Here is a 23,358-nt window from a genome sequence, read left to right as displayed (position 1 = left end):
ATTCCTAAATATTGGATAACTGGTATAGTATAATTCTCAAATGCCAAAATGAGTAACAGTTACTGTAATGACAGAAATGCCAGATTCATTTGAGGTTGTTTTATTTTCTTGCTTTTCTGTAAGTGTAGCTCCTGGGCCAGCAGAGCCATACCACCTGGTAGCTTATCAGCAATGTGGATACCCAAGCCTATCCCACCCCTTCTGAAAACTATTCATTTAATAAGATTTAATGTGAGCCTATGAAGATTTAACAAGTAATGCTGAGGCTGACTTTTGATCTAGGTTGATTGTTAAACTATATACTTACCTTCAAATACTGGGATCAGAATAGACATTACCAATAGCATCCATTTAGTCCTGTAGAATTTGTGAATCAGCACTGTATACTTTTTTTTTTTTAAATGACAGGTGAAAATTTTTCTAAAATGAGAAAATTAAATTACACTGTAACTACATCATCATGTCTTAAAAATCTCTGGAATGCACAAGTAGGTGCCTATTAATCTTCTGTTTTGAGGCAAAAAGAAAAAAAGTAAAGGGCTGTAGTTTACAATTAGTTATATTTCATGCCTTAATTAGTATATATCATGTGTTGTCAATTATGGTCACCCAACTACACTTCTTTTTCCTCAACAGATGGCAAGACCTGCTTCCAAAACCTGAATGCCTTTCTGCACCCTTATCTAAATACTTGATGTGGATCGATTTTCCCTTATCAGTCTCCTTTGCCCATATTTGAGGGACATCACCAATGGATCAGAGCACTCTTCTTCGTGCCAAGATGGAGCCTCACAATCCTTATTAATAAAGGTAACCATGACAAATTGATCTAAGTTTGCACACAAGATGGAAGCTCTTATCAAATGTAGTTTTGCGTATTAAATAGCGTCCTGCAAAAGTTTTTCATCGGTACAAGCAATGAAAATTGTTACAGAGGAAGTGAGAGTAGTTCGCTCTTGATTCAGATCATCTCTCATATTCTCAAAGCTCCTTTAGCAGTATTATTACCAGAGAGTCTTCAGTGACTATCCAACTTCATCAAATTTTAATCTGATACTACTGACAGCACAGAACACAGGTCTTGAAAGTCTTGAAATAGGTCAGATATGAAGATAAATCAATCACTTTTTAGCTCTGTGACTTTGGTCACGTTACTTTTCATCCTCAACTATAATATGAGGTTAACATCATTATTCAAAGAGTATTGAGGAAACTAAATTAGTTAATATGTGAATGTGACCCACTAAGTATCTAAGATAGAGAAATTTCATAAATAAATGTCATCCTCTCTCACTTCCCTTTTCCTCTTAATGCTTTTCTTGGTAGACAAGGTGACACGTGTAAAGCAATTAAAATATTGACCAGTTTCTTGCAAGAGCAATAGCATCTCTTGCTATGCTGTCAATAATAAAAATGCAATTTACTGGGCAGTCTGTACTTACTAGATATTTTTTGGGTGAAGCTCTTAGGCTTATAAAGATGTGAAAGAGTAAGAGAACTGAGGACTGTGTCTTAACAGTATTTAATTTATTGATAGTGACATATGTGAAGAGAAGTAACCAAAAACTTGGTAATGGTCCAATAACTGTTTTTAGAAGTGTTATTATAAAAAAATGATTCTCAAAGTACATCTATTGCACGATGTGAGAGATTGTGAACGGCAAAGTATTTATTTTTCTGAACCTGTAATAGAAGCATGGTTATAAGATAAGTGAATGCACATTGCAGTGGACATGTGCTATTCTCATAGGATGTTGATACCAGGGCCTAAAGATACCTCTCAGTGATGTTTCTCATAAGATCTATATAAAAATGAAAATGTATCAAAGCAATGTTTATTATAGTGTTGTCTTCAGTAAAAAAGGGAAACAAAGGCTTTCCAGAGAAAGGTGTACACTGACAGAACTTAATGCCTACATTGAGAATTATTGAAAATCGGAAACTTTTCAAGAAAGTCAAAGTTGAGCATGTTGAAATATTCAGAACCTTAGGAACACTGTGCTTTTTGACAGTGTGCTCTGCATTCAACTGCAGAATCTATGAAGATTCAGAAACTGTCACTCCATTTAATCAGAGTGTTCTCTTCTCTAAGGCATTCCTTAACAAATGATCCAGATAAAAATCAAGTTTTAAAAAACTTCTATCTTCATTTAGCCACAGTGAAGGCATAAGTGATAATTCTATTTATTGGCTTTTTTTTTTTTTGTCGTGCCATTCCAAGTGCTTTAGAAGCAAGATTCCAAGGCAGAAACGGCTTTGCTGTTATATTTAGCATTTAATACTAGGGTGACATTATTATATTAATAGCAGACTGAGAAATATTGGTTTTTTTTATTCTTGAATTTGGTGATTCTTTGCACAAATTCTGATTCTTATGTTTTGTCTAATTTAGATTACCCTAGCTTCTACTGACTATAAAATGAACTGATTTTAGTTTGTGAATTTGTTTTTTTTAAATCAAGAAATAATTACCTACTGAAAGAATTCAGAAATGTGACTTAAGTTTGGGCACTTATAAAATGCATATGTGAGAGTATTTAAAATGAACCTTCACAGTAATTAAGCTCAGTAGAAACACAAATTGTTGATAGTGATAGGTTAGAAATTGAAATCTTATTAAATAATATTATTTAATAATTATTATTACTGTACTTGATTAGTTTTAGGATTTTTCTTTTTTTCCCCTTTGTTCTTTATTGGAAAATGAGTTTCTACGTGATCAATACTTGTGAGAAATAACTACACAAGATCAACATATAATTTCTTGTTTCACTCTTAAGCTCATGCATATATTTATAATTTTATTTTCTTAAGTTTATTTTTCCTTATAAATTCATTAATCATCTATTGGATGGCTACTGTTTGACAGATACCAGGAGAAAATGGTTTCTTTTCATCTCAGGTTTTAGCTGGCTTCTAATAAACTGGTGGCTCTAGGAAATGCTGCCCTTCTTAATATTTGGCAGCTTTTAGCTTCATCTGCATACAATTTAAATGTTTTAAAGTAAAATTAGCAATGTATAATTTTCTAAATTTACTTTTAATATGCCAAATGATGTTATTCTCAGACTAAGTTATGAAGATTTGTATAAGCCATTTGGAATGGCTTAGAAGATTTGTATAAGCCATTCTCCAGACGATGCTTTCTTATTTTTAAAAGGTATTTATTTTATTTATTTAAGGGTATTATTTCTATTGGTAGTTTTTGGATACAGATCTATAGACTGATGTTATCACTGAGCTAATACATTCATATTGGAAGTGAAATTTGTTTCTCTGAGAAATCTATATCTATTATACTAGTAACTTTGCTTCATGTATAAACTATAATTGACTTTTATTTTTATTTATTTATATTTAATTTGCTGAGATCAAGACCAGAGCTGAGTTCAAGAGTTGGATGCTTAACTGACTGAGCCTTCAGGTGCCCCTATAATCAACTCTTAAATTTAGGAATGAATGAAAGCATATTTGATAGAGATGAAAGCCAGGTGTTGGTTGGAAATGGTTGCAGTTCATTTTAAAGTTCTTAAAATATTGCCCCTCTAGATGTGTTTTGCTAATTTTTCAGTCGTGACATGTATTACTTCCACTTTGAGCAATAAACTAGTTACTATAAACACCAATTTTTATTTCTGTAAGGTAACATTGAGCTTTGTCAAAAACATCATTTTACCAAGATATTAGTTATATGTCACTAGATTATAAGCATAATTTATCTATTTTGATACATGAGCAAAAATTGAAACTGTGGTTTTCTGCTTTCTATCTTTGATAGTGTCTAATGTACACCACTTTCTTTCACAGATATAATTTTAAACACAATAATAACAGTGTAAGAATAAAAACCTGTATTATTCTATCATATTTCTTGGAATATCGCATACCATCAGATAGGTGCTTTTATTGAAATACAATTAGTAGTAATAAGGCTTCATTTGGATGTCTCCTAGCCTGAACTCTTGAAGCCTCATTGCAATTTGTTTGGATGGTGCTATTTTTAGTGTGGTAGGCATATTTTAGCTTGTGTCAAAATACACTTACTGCATTATCAGATATGTGACGACACAGGGTAGGAATGTTGGATTAGTAGTTCATAATCAACACTTTGCTCATAGCTTACACAAAGACCACCTTCGTGATGGAAATAAAGAAGCTCACTTTTTTTTTTTGCGCTTGAGTTCTCTCACTTCTGGGAAACTTGGGATACTTGTGCTGTTTCTTTTACAGGAATAATTCAGATTTCCTTTTTTTTTTTTTTTTCAACTAAGGGAAAACCAATTCCAAGGCTTATAATACTATAATAATAAGTAAAAAGAAATGCCAGCTTTCTTCTATATATATCTATAAGCCTATTTCCAACAATTCCTTATTCTAGATATTAAATTATATAATAACAAAGAAAAAAATTTAAAAGCCACTCTTTATTGCACATTTACAATATATTTGACAATCTCTGTGTTAAACAAATCACTAAATTAGTTACATTTTGGGCATGCATTGCTCTTTTGAACTACTGAAAATCAGCAAGTTTTTTTATTTCTTCAGGTGAGTAATCCTGCAAATAATGTATTTCTCTATTGGTGGGGATCGGTCTCAAGTTTTTTGCATTTACTATTCTGTTCATATAATAATTAAAAATGTTGCACTAATGCTATTATTAGGTCTGTATAAAGAATAGCCTGCTTTCTTGATAATAGAACAGGAAAGAAGTTGAGATAATTGGAAACCAAAACTGAATACACCCTGCTAGATTAGTTCCCAGAAAATGAAATTTATCTGTAATGCACATAATTTGCCTAAGAATAAGTGGTGATTGACTAATTATTTTTCAGCAAAGATACCATCTACCCAGATTATCATTTCATTCTGTATTTTTACTACTTTTAAGTGGAGGAAAAGCCTCAGTCTTTACAATTTCAGTACAAAAGTGGTATCATAACATTAGAGCCCATAAATCCTAAACCAGGAGGAATTGTGAAATTAATTATGAAATTAATAGTGCATTGTTGCTAAGTGCTAGACAGACTAGCTCCTGAATAAACTTTAGTTTGTTACATGAAAAACATTAATAAATAAGTCCGTTATTCTCATACTTTCTATAAACACCAACAGTTTATATAATGCACCATTATAAAAACTTCAAAGCACATTTTAAAAAGGTTTAATTGTAATTGTTATCTACATCATTTGTGATTGTTCAACTGTAGTAAGGTATGAAAATTCCTAAAACGGAAAGAAAAAATAGCAAAGAAAGCAGAACACAATGAATCCAATGACCCAGTTCACTGAATAAATATAGATGATCACCATATCCATGTCAAACCACCATCCACGGCTATCATCCTCAAAGTGCAGATAATCCATCCTATGTGCACCATGTGGGAACTGCCTTCTTGTAACAGGAGCTGCATGTCTGTGGAAACCTAGAAAGATGCATGAACATATTTTAAAGCTCAGTGAATTAAGATACGTGCTCAAAAAGGAAGCTGCATTATGAACACTGGTACCATAAACCGAGCGCATCTTGATGTCACTGAGGGGTATATTGTATTCCTGAGAATTTTTTTCAATGATAACAAACTGTCAGAAGTCTCTTAGTTATGGGTTTCAAGGGCAGGGGCAGTAAAATTAACATAAAGTATGGGATATGGAGTCAGGAGACTATTTTTGTTCTGTCAGTTTCTTGGGCAAGTTATTGGATCTCTGGGTCTCTGATCGCTCATCGATGCCATCTAATAATCACATTTGATCCTTACAAATTTTTAAATTATTTTCACATGAGAGCAATTTCTAAATTTAAACTTGATTCAGGTTGTATTGTCACAACTGCTTTTTTTCTTTTTAACTTCTGATCACCAATTTAACCTTTTATCTCATTCCTTGAGAATTTGTTATTTGAGCAAAGTTCTATGAGAAAAATGTCTCTCATTTTTAGCATTGAGTAAACTGCATAGACAAAACGGTACACCTTTGAAGAAATTTACTTCTAATCTTTATAGACATTAAAGCATGGGCCTACTTGAGATTGGCACATAAAAAGCAAATCTCAAAAGAAAAGTGATAATGTAGCAACACCCTTGAAGAAAATCCATGGGATTATTAGGGTGAATGTGGAATATTAGGGTAAGTAGAGATGCTGCCAATGGACTTTTGCAATGGACATAATTCTATTCCCAGTCTGATAATGATTCAGGTCTCCCTAGTTTTCACATACAGAAATAGTTTGTTCTCTGTTATATTCCATCACTTTGCGTATAAATTGGCTCTAGCTGATTTTTCATGCTCTTGACTGCTTTGTAGGGGATGTCAAGAGAGGCATGAGCTCTAAAACCAAAGCACTGCTTAAGAATATAGGAGAAGGAGAAGACCTTTCCAAGAACATGAGAGTACTGAAAGTGCCAATTAATATTTCATTAAAAGGTTTTTTTTATAAAAACAAAAACAAAAAACCCTCTTCGCATAGTAAAAGTCACTTCAGTGGTTGAAAGGAAATGAAGAAATGCAACCAGTCAGCCATTTCATTGGATTCCAAGTGCCAGCAAAAAAAGACCAACCAACCAACCATTGAACAAAAAAAGTACAAACATACCAAAAATCCCCTACTGTATCCTTTCGCCACCCAGGGCTCTGAAACTGAACTATGTGTACTACACAAGCCAAATGGAGCTGATGAGAGGTTTTTGGTAAGGGGACTAATTATATCAGGAATTAAATGTAGTCAAGTAGTATTTAATAATGGTAGGTGTGAGTTTGTGTCTCAGAGTGTGTACTTGACAGTGCTTATGTTTTGGTACCAGAAAAACCACTGGCCTCAGCTAAGGGATTACATCAACTATACAGATAAAGGAATATCTAGTGGAAACACGACCATGGGATTCTTTCCAGGCAGTTGGTGGCTCTCCGAACTCAGTTTTTAGCTGAGGTGTGAGAGCTGCCTTACTGAGTAAGGAAAGGAATACTCAGGGGGACTCTACAAAGGGTGCAACAGATCTTTACTGGGGGTGGGGTCCTAAATGCAGAGCATTTCTGGAAACAATAGAGCTGCCAAGACAGTCCAAGTGCTGAGTTCTGATTTTAGCTGATCAGGCCAAATGGCCATTTGCATTGCTTTGTGCTTATTTTGTAGAATTTTTTTCTGTCCCTATGGTGAAGGTAGTCACCTTCAGTCAGTGCCTGAGGGTCTGGATATCACCAAGACTGGACACAGCCTACAAGTCCCAAAGAGGATGTCCTGTAGACATTAGGATCCTGGTTCCTAATTCCCAGGCCAGGGTGACCAGAGGGTGATAGGAATATTTTGTGGGACCCTGGTGGTTGTACAGTTGGGTGAGGATATCCTTGCAGATCAAAGCCTCTGGGGCTTCACCCTAAAATGCTACTATTAACAACCTCCTAGCCATAGTTCCCCCAGCTTCCACTTGGACACCTTCTCTGACAGATTATTTTATAGAGTGGTGGCTACTGTTCACACAGAAGCTAGTGTGCCCTGCTAGCTAGCAGATATGTATGGCACAGTCCACCCATTGACAGTACAGGTTCCTGGACTTGAGACTCCTCTGGGGCAGCTGGCCTTGGACTCCAGTGTGGCTGCAGCCCCACACGCAGCTCTATGTACTGTGTGCAGAAGTGCCACCCTGAGGGTACAAAGGCCTTCCAAACACTCTGACACAGCCTACCTCCCACCTTATTAAGGGAGCCATTCTTGCACATGGCTTCTCTAGACAAAGCTAAATCCCATTTGTCCTGAGGCCAACCTGGCTAGACATGTTTCGGACATTATAGCCCTCTATCTTCAGGCAGTGAAGTAAACCCTTCCACTCTCTCTACAGAAGCCATTGGTAGATTTATACATATAACAATCTGGAGGGACAGAGTAGGGCAGGAGACACATGGAGGGAATTTAGGACTAGATATATATATATACCTACAAGAGAGATAGAGACGATAGACCTATGGAGGTGAGTGTAAATAGAGATGGAGATACAGATGTATTTGTGTATAAATATCTCACTGGCAAATATGGAATTTGTTTTCTTCCTTGCAAACTGTGAACACGTATGCTTTGAAAACATACATACATGTGGGCCTTAAGTGAGGAAATCCAAAATCTCTCATCTCCCAGGGTGCCTGCCCAGAAGTGAGCCGGCTGATATTTTGAAGCAGTATATATATATATATATATATACATATATATATATATATATTGGCATCCGCCTTGAAAAAAAGTGATAATTCTTTTATGACTAAATGGATATATTTTTAAGAAATATTATATCTCCTTGTGAAATACTGTTCTTTTGCTTTGTAATAAGTACATGTTCGTTATTTAGAGCTTGAGTATAAGCTTGCCCAATGGCAACCTTTTTTTGTTGGCTGACCAATATATAGTTTCAAAGGTTTCTAAAAATAATCAATTTTCAAAGGACTGATAATCTGGTCATAATCTTTGGTTTTGGCTTGCTAATGCCCACTTTAAGTACTTTTGTGCTTATTAGTGTTAGTGAGTGGGTACAATACAATAAACAATGGGAAAGCTATAATTTTGGTAGCTGATAGTGACTGGTGATAAAGGTTCTATGAGGCTCAAGCTTGAAGCAGATTCTGGTTCATCTATTGTAATAATAGAATATTATTAATTCTATTATTAATAATAGAATATTAAATATTAGGCTCTAAGATCAGGCTGCTTATTTTGATGGCAGGATGGTAGTCACTCACTTGGGTAGTATGGTTCCTTAAGGTCAAACTTCTTTGAACAAGGACAATTCTAGATGATTGTTTATGTATTTTATATTTTAAAATAAAAATTATACATATTTAAGGGGTAAAACATTATATATATATATATATATATATTAGTTATAGTCAAATTAATATATCCATTTCTCCACATAATTACCCTTTTGTTGTTGTGAGAGCACCTAAAATCTCTTGGCAGATTTCCAGTATCTCTTTTCAGGTGTATGGTCTGCAAATATTTTGTCCTCATATGTAGGTTGCCTTTTCGTATGGAGAAGCTTTTTAGTTTGAAATAATCTCACTAAATGTTTGTTTTTTACCTTCTTGCTTGAGTTGTGGTCATATCCAAAAAATTGTTATCAAAGCTGAATGTCAGGGAATTTACCCTCAGTGTTTTCTGGCAGACTTCTATGGTTCTTAAATCTATTTTGCATAGATTTTTGTGTATGGTACAAGATAGGGGCCAGTTTCATTCCTTTGTTGCATATGGCAATGCAGTTTTCCCAGGAGCATTTATTAAAGAGACCATTGTTTCCTCATTGTGTATTCTTGGCACCCTTACTGAAAGTAAGTTGATGGTATATGTGTCTGTTTTTATGCCAGGACCATGTTGTTTTGATTACTACAGGTTTGCAATATAATCTGAAATCAGGAAATGTGATGCCTTTGTTTTTTGTTTCAAGATTCCTTTGGCTGTTTGGGGTCCTTTGTGTCCATGTGAATTTTAGGATTGTTTTTTCTATTTTTGTAAAAATGCCATTGGTGTTTTAATAGGGATTATGTTGAATCTTTTATTGCTTTGGGTAGTATGGACATCTTATTAATTTTTGTAGTCAATGAAAATGCAATAGTTTTCCAATAGTTGTCTTTTCCAATTACTTTCATCAATATTTTATAATTCTCAGTCTTTGTAAATTATATTTCCTTGTATTATGTAGATTTAAAACATGAAATTAAAAAGGATGAGATAAAGGGGAAATGATATTTTAGAAGAAATTAGAGGGCCATACTTCAAATAGGTTTTTAATAATTTACAATGTTTTTGGCTGACTTCCTATCACATTTTATTTTTTAATTATTAATTTTTATAGCTTACATAATGTTTACACAGGATGATGTTTCTTCCCTTTTTTTTTTGTTTGCCTTATTAGTATTCTCTCTCATGTGATTTCTTTACAGAATATTTAAGTCTCTTGTGTACTTTGTGCTGCTAGTTTATCTAAAACTAGAGAGTATAATGTAAAATCCACTTAACTGGGCATATGCCAACTTTCACATATTGTAACACATACAAAACACACAAATGAAGTCAGCCCTTCTGTGTTATTAGACTCCCAGTTTTCCTCAGCCAAAATTGTGTGCCCTCATAACATGTAAGAATGCCACTGTTAGTCTTCACTCAATATTAGTAAAGCTTAGATAAACAGAATATACTTTTTTATGTTCTCTTCTCACATTCCAGTAGATTGCTTTGTATCCAACTTGGGGGTGTTCTTTTTTGGGGACTGTAGTAAGGGGATTTCAATCCCAATAGCTTAAGATGATTGAAACACCAAGTGCTTATTTTAAGAGAAAAAAAGGGCCTTTCTGTTGGTGTAGGAGAGAAGTGGGAAGAGTTTTTCTCACTTTCAAAAATTAACTATACACATAAACACAAATATTCCCAAAATAGTTGATACTCCTTTTCAAAAGCTTCTTCACAAATCACAAATAGTGGCCGGAGAACAGGTAACCTTGTTATTGGAAATTAGTATCATATAAAAAAGTGATTTTTCTGACCTAAAGGATTATTTATAAACCTTAGATTTTTCAGATTCAAGTTTCAATTGCTTGGGTCAAAGGAATAATGTTATTGATGGAATAGCCATAGAAAAAAGTCAAGCAAAAGAAAAAAAGAAAGAAAAAAGTAGAGCTAAGAGAAGAAGGAATGGCACAAAAGATAAAGCATTATGAGTAGCGAGATCATATATGCTGGTTTCCTCAGGACAATCTCAGTTTACCTTTGTTAGCCTGGTATAACAACTAGTAGTGCCCTTCTCATTCTAAAAGTCTCCTCATTCATGCTTATTTTCAGCTTTGAACACCAGAAAGTGATGGTGACCCAGGATGGCTCAGGCAACAAGTTTTTATAGGTAAGGTGGATAATGATCATTGCTTAATATTTATTATTTTTTTTTCTTTTGTGAGAGAGAGAGGGAAAGTGGAGTGTAGGGAGGGTCAGAGGAAGAGAGAAAATCTTAAGCATGATCCATGCCCAGGGTGGATCCTCAGCTGCTTAACCAACTGAGCTACCCAGGTGGCTTAATTTTTTTCTAAGTGGGGAGTTAGTAGGTTTTTGTAACAATTTTGGAATTTCTAAAGCTATAAATTGGATGGGATGATTGCAATTTCTTAATCAAAATCTGACAAAAGGAAAATCACCTCTTAGATACTTTACTTGGTAAATATTAGATAACTGACATGAGGAAAATTGCCAGAATACTAACCAGTGATTAATTCTAGTAATCGGTGACTGATTCCACTGTAAAATGATCACACTAAAGGATCTAATTCATTGGGCTATCCTGAGGATTAGATGAATTAACACATACAAAGCACAGGCCTGGTCCATTATAAAGAGTCAGTGAATGTTAGAGTTTTCTTCTTATATTATCATTAGTATTGTTAATATGAGGAAGAAGCTACCTTTTCTTGCCAGAGCTTGTTCTTTGTATTATGTCTATCTTTTCTGAACAAATCAATGAGTTGACCATTGATGATTCAAACAAAATGGTTTCTAAATGTTTATTTAAAGTGTGAGTTGATTTCTTCAAGGCAGTGGCTAGTTTAAGTAGATGGTCAGGGTATCAGATACTGAATCTATGAGATCTATTCAATATTTACAGAGAGTAAATATATCTATCTATATATATATAGATAGATAGATAGTATATATCTATTCAATATATACAGAGAGTAACAGATTTACTATCTGTTAGTGGCTGAGGATTTAAAGATATTCTAAGACATAGAATTTCTTGAAACAGGAACTGAGTCTGGAACAATATTTCTCAATGTTTTTTAAAAAATTAGCAACCCCATAAGGGGAAAATAAGGTAAATTTGAGTATTCTAATCAATAAATTAACTTAAACCTAGTTTCTTCCTAGTGAGAAAAAATAAATAGGAAGGAATAAGATTTTGTCAGGTAGAGTTAAGCTTCTGAGGGCCACAAACCTACATACTATCTAGGATTTTTGGTGGCTCCCCAAACCAATCTTTGCCCTCATTTAAAATGCATGGCCTGTGAGATAGTATGCCTAAAAAACTATCATAATAGTCGATGTATATATTATAATATGGGCAACTACTTTATTCCAAGAGAATTTGGATTGGAATTAATGGAATGAAAGCTTCTGCACCAGGAATTCACTTTTATATGGACTTAACCTCAACCTACTATGGATGACAAACTAATAATAATTAGTCTGGCATTCAGATATGGTTTAAAAAGTATCTAATAATATTATAATATTAGTACCTTCTAACTATGCTATTTTAAAATAAAGAACACAGTAGAGGGCAGCCCGGGTGGCTCAGCAGGTTTAGCACCAACTTCAGCCCAGGGTGTGATCCTGGAGACCCAGGATCGAGTCCCACGTCAGGCTCCCTGCATGGAACCTGCTTCTCTCTCTGCCTCTCTCTCTCTCTCTCTCTCTCTCTCTCTCTCTCTCTGTCTCTCATAAATAAATAAAATATTTTAAAAAAGAACACAGTAAAAACAAACTTCATACTCTTTTTTTCCCCCAACACATTATGGTGGGGGAAAAAAAAGCATAGTGCAGGGAAAATCATTCTCATCAAGAGATCGGAAAATTTGGATTCTGTGCCAATATTAAACATAACCATTTGGTCAGTCAAAATAGTTTCTCTGTATCTTGCAAGATGTTCATATGGTTTTATTCTTTAATCTGCTAATGTGGTGGATTCACACAGATTTTTAAAAATGTTGGATAATTAAAATCTATTGAAGTGATGGATCAAAGTGATATATTTTCCAATATTTTACCAAGCCTTCATACCTAGAGTAAATTCCATGTGTTCATGATACTCGTTCTCATATACTGATGAATTCAGCTTTATAAATTTTACATGGAATTTTTATGCCTATGTTTGTAAGGAATATTGGTGTATAATTTTCTGTTTAATGTTATTTTTCCCTGGTTTACCATGATTTTATTGGCTTTATAAAATATGTTGGCAAATAGGTGACAGTTCTACATGGGTATCTGCATATCTTGCAAACAAAAGTAATGACTGCCTCTGTTCAGTACTATTTTTTTTAAAGATATTCTTATAGCACATAGTCTTAGTAGGCATGATGTCCCCTTCTGGGAAGGTTTGATTGTAGCCTTAGAACATAGTATATTTAAAGCTGTTATAAAAGAATGAATTTGGGGACACCTGGATGGTTCAGATGTTGAGCATCTGACTCTTGATTTCAGCTCAGGTCATGATCTCACTGTCATGAGATCAAGGCCTGCATTGGGCTCTGGGATAAGTATGTAGACTGGTTAGGATATTCTTTCTCCCTCTTGTACCCACCCCCCACCTGTGTGCTCTCTCTCTCTCTAAAAAATAATAACAATAAAATATAATTGAATTTTATAAGCTCAGAGCTCTCCCTGTAACATACCCCACTGTGTGTAGATATCACCTGGCCCTATCTGTAACATCCTATGAGAAAGGCTCAGGTATCTATCACCAACTGGGCTGTTTTGGCTATTGATCTAAGTAACAGACTGTCCTTTGTTTCTGGTCCAGGAAAATCGTACACTTTTTGCAAGCATCCAGGAAAGTGGAAGACTAATTTGTTAGCTTGCAAATAGGGTAAATCTCAGACCCTGTCCATTTTACTCTCTGACACAATATGCATAAAATTAAAATCCCTTATGCTTTGCTAAATCTAGCCTGTAAAACCATTTGGGCCTGTTTTCTTTTTAGGTATGGGGGTAAATTTTTAAATACCAATTATTTATGTTGTATCAATTTCTTTATTAATTGCTGGTCTATTCATGTTTTATAAGTTTTTCTTGAGTTGGTTTTGGAATTTTTAGACATTATTTATTCTATGAAGATTTTCAAACACATTGGACTAAAACTTGCATAATTGTGGTATTTAGGGCTCTGCACAAATGATCTGATCTCCTGATTTATTTTGCATTTCCCTGTCCCTTAGAAATTTAAGCATGGCATGAGACTTAACCAATGAAAATGATTGTTTGAACAAAATATTGTCCATTGCTTCTGGGTATAGCATTTATCAATTTGAGAGGCTATAGTAGTCTTTTTTCATCTTCCTTAGCAACCACCAATATACCAGACAGAGATTGCTCGGTCAGCCTCAGTCATAAAGCTTACGACAATGTGGAGCAGAGTACTCAGGAGTCAAAGGAAAATTATTTTAACATTACTTTGTTATTCTCAATCAGAATTCATAGTGATCTATATAACTATTAAAGGAAAGGGTGATAACTCCAAAAGTTGAATCTGACTTGTTTTTTCTTTTTTTTTCTTCATACAGGGAAAGTGCTCTTGGAGAAATTTCATTGTGTGAAATTATAGTGAGAAAGGACTGTGAAGAAAATCTCCAAGTCACCAACAGGTTGAGAAAGGATATAAAGAAGAACCAGCATTTTAGAATCTCAAACAGGTACTTCTGCCACTTTATAAAATCTAATTTATAAAAACTATTTTACTTCAGAAGGATTTTTCTCATATTCTAGAAGACAAAGGCTCTCAATCCCTGCACCCTCCATATGGTTCAATTTTATATTCACCATCAAAGATCATAAAGTAGGTTCCATTATTTTTTTTTTAAGATTTTATTTATTTATTCATGAGAGACACACAGAGAGGGAGAGAGAGAGAGGCAGAGACACAGGCAGACAGAGAAGCAGGCTCCATGCAGGGAGCCCGACGTGGGACTCAATCCCAGGACTCCAGGATCACACCCTGGGCCGAAGGCAGGTGCTAAACCTCTGAGCCACCCAGGGATCCCCAGGTTCCATTATTTTGAAGACTCTTTCAGAGCCATAAAGATTGTGAACAATTATCTCATACATTTTTTTCAATTGTAGCAACTTTCAGAGTGCTTATACTGGGTACTAAATTTGTTTGTTGAATGGATGGATGAGTGAGTGCCTGTATATAAGGAAAGATATTAGAAATATAATGAATAATTAGCCTTTGAGAATGTCTCAAATCAGGCTTCCCAAATATATTTTTAGCAGGAATGGATTATTATTATGAATGTATTTAAGATGCATTTTGTAGTTCTTAAGAAAAAATATTCTTTAGAGGTTAGCTTAGAGAACTTTGAAGTTTGTATTAAAAGGAAAAGAACTCTCAGTCATATGCTAAGCATTGGATAAAACCCTCAGGTATATCATTGAGCAAGATGGACATACTTACTATCTGCACGCTCAGAGCTTTAAAATCTGGTGGAATGAACAACAATGATAGAATACTATTAGTTGATTCTTATTTTACAGTCATGGCAGTAAGCATCCAATTTATCAACATTTTATAAATAAGGGAATTCTGGCTAAGCGAGGTAAAGTAACTTGTATTAATATTTGAACCTAGTTTCTTCTCTCTCACCAGGGGATGGTTTGATTCCCAGTTCTGCTAGTTGAACACTAGGTGATCCTGAGAAAGTTACTTCACCTTTCTTACTCAGTTTCTGGAGATGATGAATGAGGATAATAAGATACCTTCCAGCCTTACCCATCCTACATCTTACATGTAGCTAGATGCTTTAAAAAAAAAAAAAAAAAGGAGGCATGTGATATCCTTCATGTGTGATGGGACAGACAAAAGGTTGAAGCATGGTATTTTATTGCTGTCTTTTTCATATTACATAAGATATTTATAGTGCCAAGTTGATTGATATAAGTAGGCCTTAGCAGAGGTGGAGTGATATTTTTACAGTCAAAGGTAGGTATAGAGTCACCCTGTTAATAGACTTGAAAAGCTAATACAAAATGGATTTTAAATGTCATCTTTATCTCCTGTATTTTTAGGATACCAGAATCAATTGTATAAATCCTGCAAAATTAATTTTTTCTAATGAATATGTTAAAATATGTGTGGATTACTTATAATTCTGTAACATCAGTTTTATTTTCAATATATAGTTGAACCATGAACATTATGGATTTGAGCTGAGCAGGCTCACTTAGAAGTGGATTTTTTTTTAAAGATTTATTATTTGAGGGAGAGAGAGATCAGGGGGAGAGGCAGAGGGAGAGGGAAAGAATCTTAAGCAGACTCCCTGCTGAGCATGGAGCCTGATGTATCTAGGGCTTGATCTCATGACTCTGAGATCATGACCTGAGCCGCAATTAAGAGTTAGATGCCTAACCCACTGACCCATGCAGGTGCCCCACAAGTGGATTTATTTTTCAATGAATATATATACAGTAATGTAAATGTATTTTCTTTTCCCTACGATTTTCTTAACATTTTCTCTTGCTTTCTTTATAGTAAAAATACAGTAGATAATACATATACAAAATATGTGTTAATAGACTGTACCTTATCAGCAAGCCTTCTGCTCAACAGTTGGTTTTTAGTAATCTTGGAGGAGTCAAAATTTAAGTATACATTTTCAACTATGTGGGGATGTTGGCAACCTTAACATCTGTGTTGTTCATGGGTCAACTGTAGTTTATAAAGTTATCAGACAAAATCATAAAAATTTATAATGTTTTGTTTTTGTTAATCAAATACCATGGTTTTTAAAAAGAAATGGTTTTCTTTTTAAAAATATTTTTTTATCCTGGCAAAAAAATACACAGCACAAAATTTGCCATTTTGGCCATTTTTTTAGTATACAACTCAATCGCATTAAAGTTGTGCCACCATCATCACAAAGAGAAACTCTGTAGCCATCAAAGAATAACTTCTCTATTTCCCACTCTTCTCAGTACCTGATAACCTCTAATCTACTTTCTGTTTCAATGAATTTTTCTACGTATCTCATATGAGTGAGATCATAAATTCATTTCTTTTCATGGCTAAATAATATTCCATTTATGTATATACCACATTTATTTATTCATTGATTTGTATGGATACTTGGATTACTTCCATTTTTTGACTATGATGAATAATGCTGCAGTAAACAGTAGGCTACAAGTATCTCTTTGAATCCCTGTTTTCAGTTCTTTTGGATATATATTCAGGGGTAGATCTGCAAAATCATGGGAGTTCTAGATTTAGCATTTGAGAAAACTCCAAAGTGTTTTTGCAGTGGGATGCATCATTTTACATCCTTACCAGCAATAATTGAGGATTCCTACTTTACCACAATCCTTGTCAACACGTTTTGTGCTCTGTTAAATTTTTTTTAAATTTATTTATGACAGTCACAGAAAGAGAGAGAGAGAGAGGCAGAGACACAGGCAGAGGGAGAAGCAGGCTCCATGCACCGGGAGCCCGACGTGGGACTCCATCCTGGGTCTCCAGGATCACGCCCTGGGCCAAAGGCAGGCGTCAAACTGCTGCACCACCCAGGGATCCCTGTTAAATTTTTTTTTATTGTAGCTATTCTAATAGGTGTGATCTCATTATGGTTATCATTTGCATTCATTCCCTTAGTGACTAATGATGTGGAACTTCTTTTAATATACTTATTGGCTATTTGTATAGTTTTGGAGAAATGTCTACTCAAGTCTGCAGCCCATTTTTAATTAAGTTGTCTTCTTAATGAGTTCTTGATATATTTTAGGTATTAAGCTCTTATGAAATATGATTTATAAATATTTTCTATTATGTAGGCTGCATTTAATGAAGTTCAACTAATTTTTTTAGTGTTCATGCTTTTGGTGTCATATCTAAGAATCCAGTGATCATGAAGATTTACCCCTATATTTTCTTCTAAGAGTTCTATGGTTTACTGTCAGAATGGCTAAACTTAACAACACAAGAAACAACAGGTGCTGGTGAAAATGCAGAGAATTCTCTTGCCCTGTTGGTAGGGATGCGAACCTGGGCAGCCACTCTGGAGGACAGTAGGGAGGGAGAACAGAATAGAGGTTCCTCAAAAAGTTAAAAATAGAACTACCCTATGATCCAGCAATTGGACTACTAGGTATTTACCCAAAGGATACAAAAATACTGATTCAAAGCGGCACATGCACCTTAATGTTTATAGCAGCAATTCCCACAATAGCCAAACTATGGAAAGAGCCCATATGCCCATCAACAGATGAATGTATAGAGAAGATGTGAATGGATAAAGAAAACATTATATATAAAATGTTTCCATTATATATATATATATATATATATATATATATATTCCATTATATATTATATATATAATGGAAAATTAGCAATCAAAAAGAATCAAGTCTTGCCATTTGCAATGACATAGATGGAGCTAGAATGTATTATGCTAAGCAGAATAAGTCAGAGAAAGACAAAAACCATATGATCTCACCCATATTTGGAATTTAAGAAAGAAAACAGTTGAACATATGGGAATGGGGAAAACAAAGGGGAGAGAGAATAAACTGAGGGTTGATAGTGGTGGGTGGGGGATGTGCTAGATGGGTAATGGGTATTAAAGAGGGTGTTGTGATGAGCACTGGGTGTTGTAAGTGATAAATCACTGGATTTTCTTCCTGAAACCAACACTGCATGTATGTTAAGTATAATTTAATTAAGAACGATTAACTAGTAACCTCATTATTTTTTGTTCTTTGCGAACTCTTAGGACATACCACATAAGCAATGTAGAATAAAATAACTTGAAAGCATAATATGTATTTCTGAGTGAACTCAAAATTTCTAATCATTTAGTCAGTCTCTTTCAATTCTGTTTGGTATATTTTGGGAAATTATCCTTATAGTCTTTCATCTTCCCAGACCAGAAACAAGTAATGAAAGAAAAAGCCGTCCCTGTGCTATATGTTATTGTTTTCTCTCTTTTGTATTTTAGGAAAAAGGTTATTTAAATGTGATAATGAAAAAATAATGGGATAGAAGCTAAATGTTTTCAGATGATCAGATTCTACTAAAAAATCTCTCTTTTTATATAACCTTGTATTGTATCTAGTATACCTATAAAATATATTCAGCTATTTCAATACCAGTACAGTTGTGAAGTTTTTCTGTTTTAAGTATCTAAAGCTGCTCTGGTTAACTGTAACACAAGCCTAATGCTGGTAAGGTAAAAATTTGAAGTTTTAATCTGTTCAGGCATTTGAAAGTTCTCAATGGCAAATTATAAATCTGCAAACATTAAAATGTTTTCACATTATCCTGTTAATTTTAATGAGCTCATACTTTAGTAGCTGTCAAAATTTGTTGGTATACATCTCATTTCATATTCATCTATTTTAAGCTATAATAAACCCTTTTACTTCATGTGCACTGCAAAATTAAAAGACACAGCTACACCTGCGGTATAGTAAATCATAGCAATATTTGTGCCAGAGGGTAAGAGCTGGAACTTCCAAGTGTATCTTCAGATTATTAGCATACTCTTCATGTCCCCTGAAACAAGTTGGGACTTCCTTAGATACTTGTTACTTTTTATTTCTGTATTAGAATTTGTTTGCTCTTTTGAGACTACCTTGATAGCCAATTCAATCCAATTTCCTCTTTTGACAGATACACTTTTTTACATTTTTTATATTTTACATATATAAAGTACAGATGAACAAACACTTAGTGCTTTGGATACAATATGGAAGTACTAAACCATTTCATGGTCTCCCCAAACGTCACAGCATTTTTCTTAAGGAAGTGTTCTCAAAATACTGGGCTAAACTCTTATTTATGCAATTACTTGCAGATTTCTTAAATTTGCAGTATAGTTTCAGTGCAGTTTGTGTATACTATCCAAAACAAATGGACAACTGCCATGCGCTATTAAACTATTCCTACACTGTACCAGAGTTAATTTCATTTCAGTAAAACAAACACCATCTCTGTTATTTATAGCATTGCATTCCATCTAATTAATCTACTCTTCATAATATGATGAATATGTTACTTCCCGGAAGTCAGAAAATTAAGTAAAAGGAACTTTTTAGGTATCTTCCCATACTGAGTCCATAATTCTGTACTGCTATATAGCTACAAGTCCTAGTAGCTTCTAGAGTAACATACCTCAACTTTGGTACTTTGCACATTGGAATCTCTAGGGGATCTTTAAATACTGATGTTTGATTCATCTCCAAGAGATTCTGATTTAATTGATCTGGGATATGGCCAGGGCACCAGGCTTCATTTAAGGTCATAGTGTGAAATAACAGAAATTGACTCCCAGAAACTTTTGCTTCAAAAAACAAAATAAAACTTTAGCTCTTTTCTTCCTTCATCCAAAAAAAAAAATTATTTTTCATCTGTCAAAGTCAGTTGAGGACCTGGAAATTTTCTGAGATGAGAAGTTCTGTTTCATAATAATGGTCTTATTATGTAGTTGCTCTATTTTAGGAAGCCCAATTCCTGAAATTCTGGATTAAGATTATGAACACTGATGATTATCTCTCTCGGAAGTTCTTTATCTTTTTATTAGTATGATCAAGCTAAATGCTCACCTGACTGATTAGAATGAGTATGAATAGACTACATTTTACTTTCTGGGATAGTGTATAGGATACATAATGTAAACCAAATTCCCTAGAAGCTGGTTATGTCACTTTGAAAACAGTATTTTTACTATGCAAATTAAAAAAATTTTATTTTAGACTAACAAAAATCCTGAAGATTTATATATCCTTATATGAGGAAATGCAAACTGTTTATAATTTGTTCTGTTTTGCATCTGTCATGACAGGTGGTATGAATGCTTTTGGTTGGATATGCCCTATTTTAAACAGAGATTCTAGTTTTCAAATCTTTCACATCTGAGCACTCAGTGTAATTTCATTAAGAAATCATTGAGAATATAGATTCCAGCTCTTCAATCCGTGTATAAAATATTTTATTTAAATGAGCACTTCCTTGTTACTTTATTACTTTATTTTTCTCTTGTAATAATATTAAGGTTATTATGGTGCTTTCTAATAAAGTTATGTGTGGAGGCATAAGTATCCAAGAGGCATGAAATACTCCTGTGGATAATTATCTTTTTCATTGTAGAGACTGTCCTAAGGGTCAAGTAGCCACACCTGTACGTCTAAGCTCTGTTTATCATGAAAAGAAACAAGATATGGAATGACTACATACATTCACTTATGCTGTGCACTGCAGAATTCCAGAAAGCACCCTTCTAAAACACAACTATAGAAAAGGTGTGTCCTGGTGTTTTGAACTGTGGCATTCCTGACTTCAAAGTTCTGACTGCTTTTACAAGACTCTAGGAGGTAAACTCAGGTAGATAATCCTCTGTGAATCCTCTGTGAATCCCTTCAGGGGCTACAAACTGAGGAAAAGTAAGCTATGCCATGTAAACTATATTATCTAGATTCTGATGAACGGATCACTAGCTAAATGAGATATAAAACACTGCTTCATTAATACAATCACCAGGTAATTTCATCAATCTGGGGTTATAGTAGACTGGTTTAAAGAATAATGGGGGCAGCCCGGGTGGCTCAGGGGTTTAGTGCCGCCTTCAGCCCAGGGCATGATCCTGGAGTCCTGGGATCGAGTCTCAACTCGGGCTCCCTGCATGGAGCCTGCTTCTCCCTTGCCTGTGCCTCTGCCTCTCTCTCTCTCTCTCTGTGTCCCTCATGAATAATAAAGTCTTAAAAAAAAAAAAGAATAATTGGCTGCTTGCTTCTTCCTCTGGTCTTCAATTTGGGATCTGTATGTAGAGTGAGAAGCAGAACTAAGGCGACAGACTGAACTCTCAGTTTACTTCATCAGCTCAGTTGCACGGATGAAGTAGATAGAACTCAGAGAAGTATAGCAGATTTGTATCACTCAACCTATGAAAGGTAGACAGAATAAGAATAGTGGATTGGCTGAGAAAGGTCCTTGTTGGTTTCAGAGATAGAATGCAAGGGCACCCCTTGTTTTTGAGTTCAGAAAGTAGAAGCGGGAGGAAAACAAGGCATGCCAGCCCAAGGCCATGGCTGTGAACAAAGAGGCCTGAGCCTCTAATAACATAGGACTCAGTGACTGACAATTCCCAGTTTTAATTTTTTTTTGTAACTTCCATTTTTTATTGACATTGTCTACTCTTTTACCTGTTGCCCATCTTTTTCTCTTTTCATTAGCATTTGTTTAAATAGTTATTTTATTTATTTATTTATATTTAAAAAATTTTTTATTTATTTATAATTTTTTTAAAGTTATTTTAAAGTCCTATCTGATAACTCCAACATCTAGATCACTGAGGATCTTCTATTTTCTGCTTCTTCTCTTGCTTATTGATCACATTTTCCTAACCTTCTCTTATCTCATAATTTTGTATTGTATCAATGATTCATTCAGATTGAAGTAGATATTATTTCCTCCCAAGATGGTTGACCCTTTCTTTTGTCAGGCAGAGAGGGTGAGAGGCTGATCACCTGAACCCAATAATTAATAAGCTGAGGTAGAGGTGAAGTTAGATTGCAGCTTTCACTAGACTCAATCTACCTCTGATTTCAAATGGCTTAAGGATGTGGCCTATCCTGTGTTTTTTGCACTCCTTTAATGGGACGTTATCTCCTAAGCTCATGGATTTCACTGTGGGACCACAGGAAATTTGCACTCTTGTTTTCCAGGCCTTGATCTCTTGAACATGGTTCTTTGGGTTTTTAGTTAAGAGTTTTGTAAATGTTAAGAGGTTGTAAATGGAACTCTATCCTTTCATCCTACAAAGTTTAAAATAAGGGAAATGTCAGATTTCTGCAGAAGATGATGGAGTAGGAGGATCCTAAGCTCGCCTCATCCCACAAATGCAACTAGCTAACACCCACATTAGTGTAAATAACTCAGAAAATGACCTGAGGACTGGCAGCACAGGCTCTCCACAGCTAAATGTAAAGAAGAGGCCACATCAAAGAAGGTAGGATGGGTGGAGACATGGTAGAAAGCTAAGTAGACCCATGGGGCTGTCTGTAGGAGGGATGGATGCTGCAGACTCGGAGAGTGAAGAGAAACAGATCCTCACACCAGACACCCCAGATATGGGGAACCTGTATTGGGAGAACAAATCCCTACAAAATTTTGCTTTGAAAACCAGAGGGGCATAATTTTGTGAATTTTTATAACCCGTGGTGGTTTAACACCTGGGACTTTAAAAATCAGTGGGCTCAGCTCTTGGAGATTGGGAGGGCTAGAGGGAAATGAATCCTCACCCTTAAAGAGACAGCAAAACAAACAGCCCCACTGAGATACAGCATAGAAGCATCAGTTTGAAAAACACATGGGGTGTATGTGAAGGAGGTTTGTTTACTAAACTCAGAGAATGTGGTGGAGGGGCAGGGATATTTGGGAGACTTCTCCAAGAACAAAAGACCTGGTGGGTGCTGTTTCCCTTCCCCAGCCTAGATACACTGACACATATGGGAACCAGCACAATGCCAACATTCTCCACCTACCTTACTTACAGGGTGGTCTGCCGCTATGCATGTGTGCAGATCCACCCCCTCCAACCCAGCTGGCCTCAGCAGGAGGTCTGGGCAAC

General features: G+C 34.9%; 1 protein-coding gene across 3 annotated transcripts in view; it reads right to left on the bottom strand.

The window, feature by feature from the left end:
• Positions 1-4,409: 4,409 nt before the first annotated feature.
• RNF180 (ring finger protein 180) overlaps positions 4,410-23,358 on the bottom strand; it is a 182,056-nt gene continuing 163,107 nt past the window's right edge. For all 3 annotated transcript variants that reach the window (XM_041764907.1, XM_041764908.1, XM_041764909.1), the window contains exon 7: positions 4,410-5,426. In XM_041764907.1, the coding sequence (XP_041620841.1) occupies positions 5,227-5,426 (200 nt within the window). In that variant the 3' untranslated portion in view covers positions 4,410-5,226. The remainder of the gene's footprint in view (positions 5,427-23,358) is intronic.

This window comes from Vulpes lagopus, chromosome 8 (genome assembly GCF_018345385.1).
Source record: "Vulpes lagopus strain Blue_001 chromosome 8, ASM1834538v1, whole genome shotgun sequence".
Taxonomy (NCBI): domain Eukaryota; kingdom Metazoa; phylum Chordata; class Mammalia; order Carnivora; family Canidae; genus Vulpes; species Vulpes lagopus.
The sequence above is the reverse complement of the archived record's forward strand: the minus strand, read 5'-3'. Positions and strand labels throughout refer to the sequence as shown.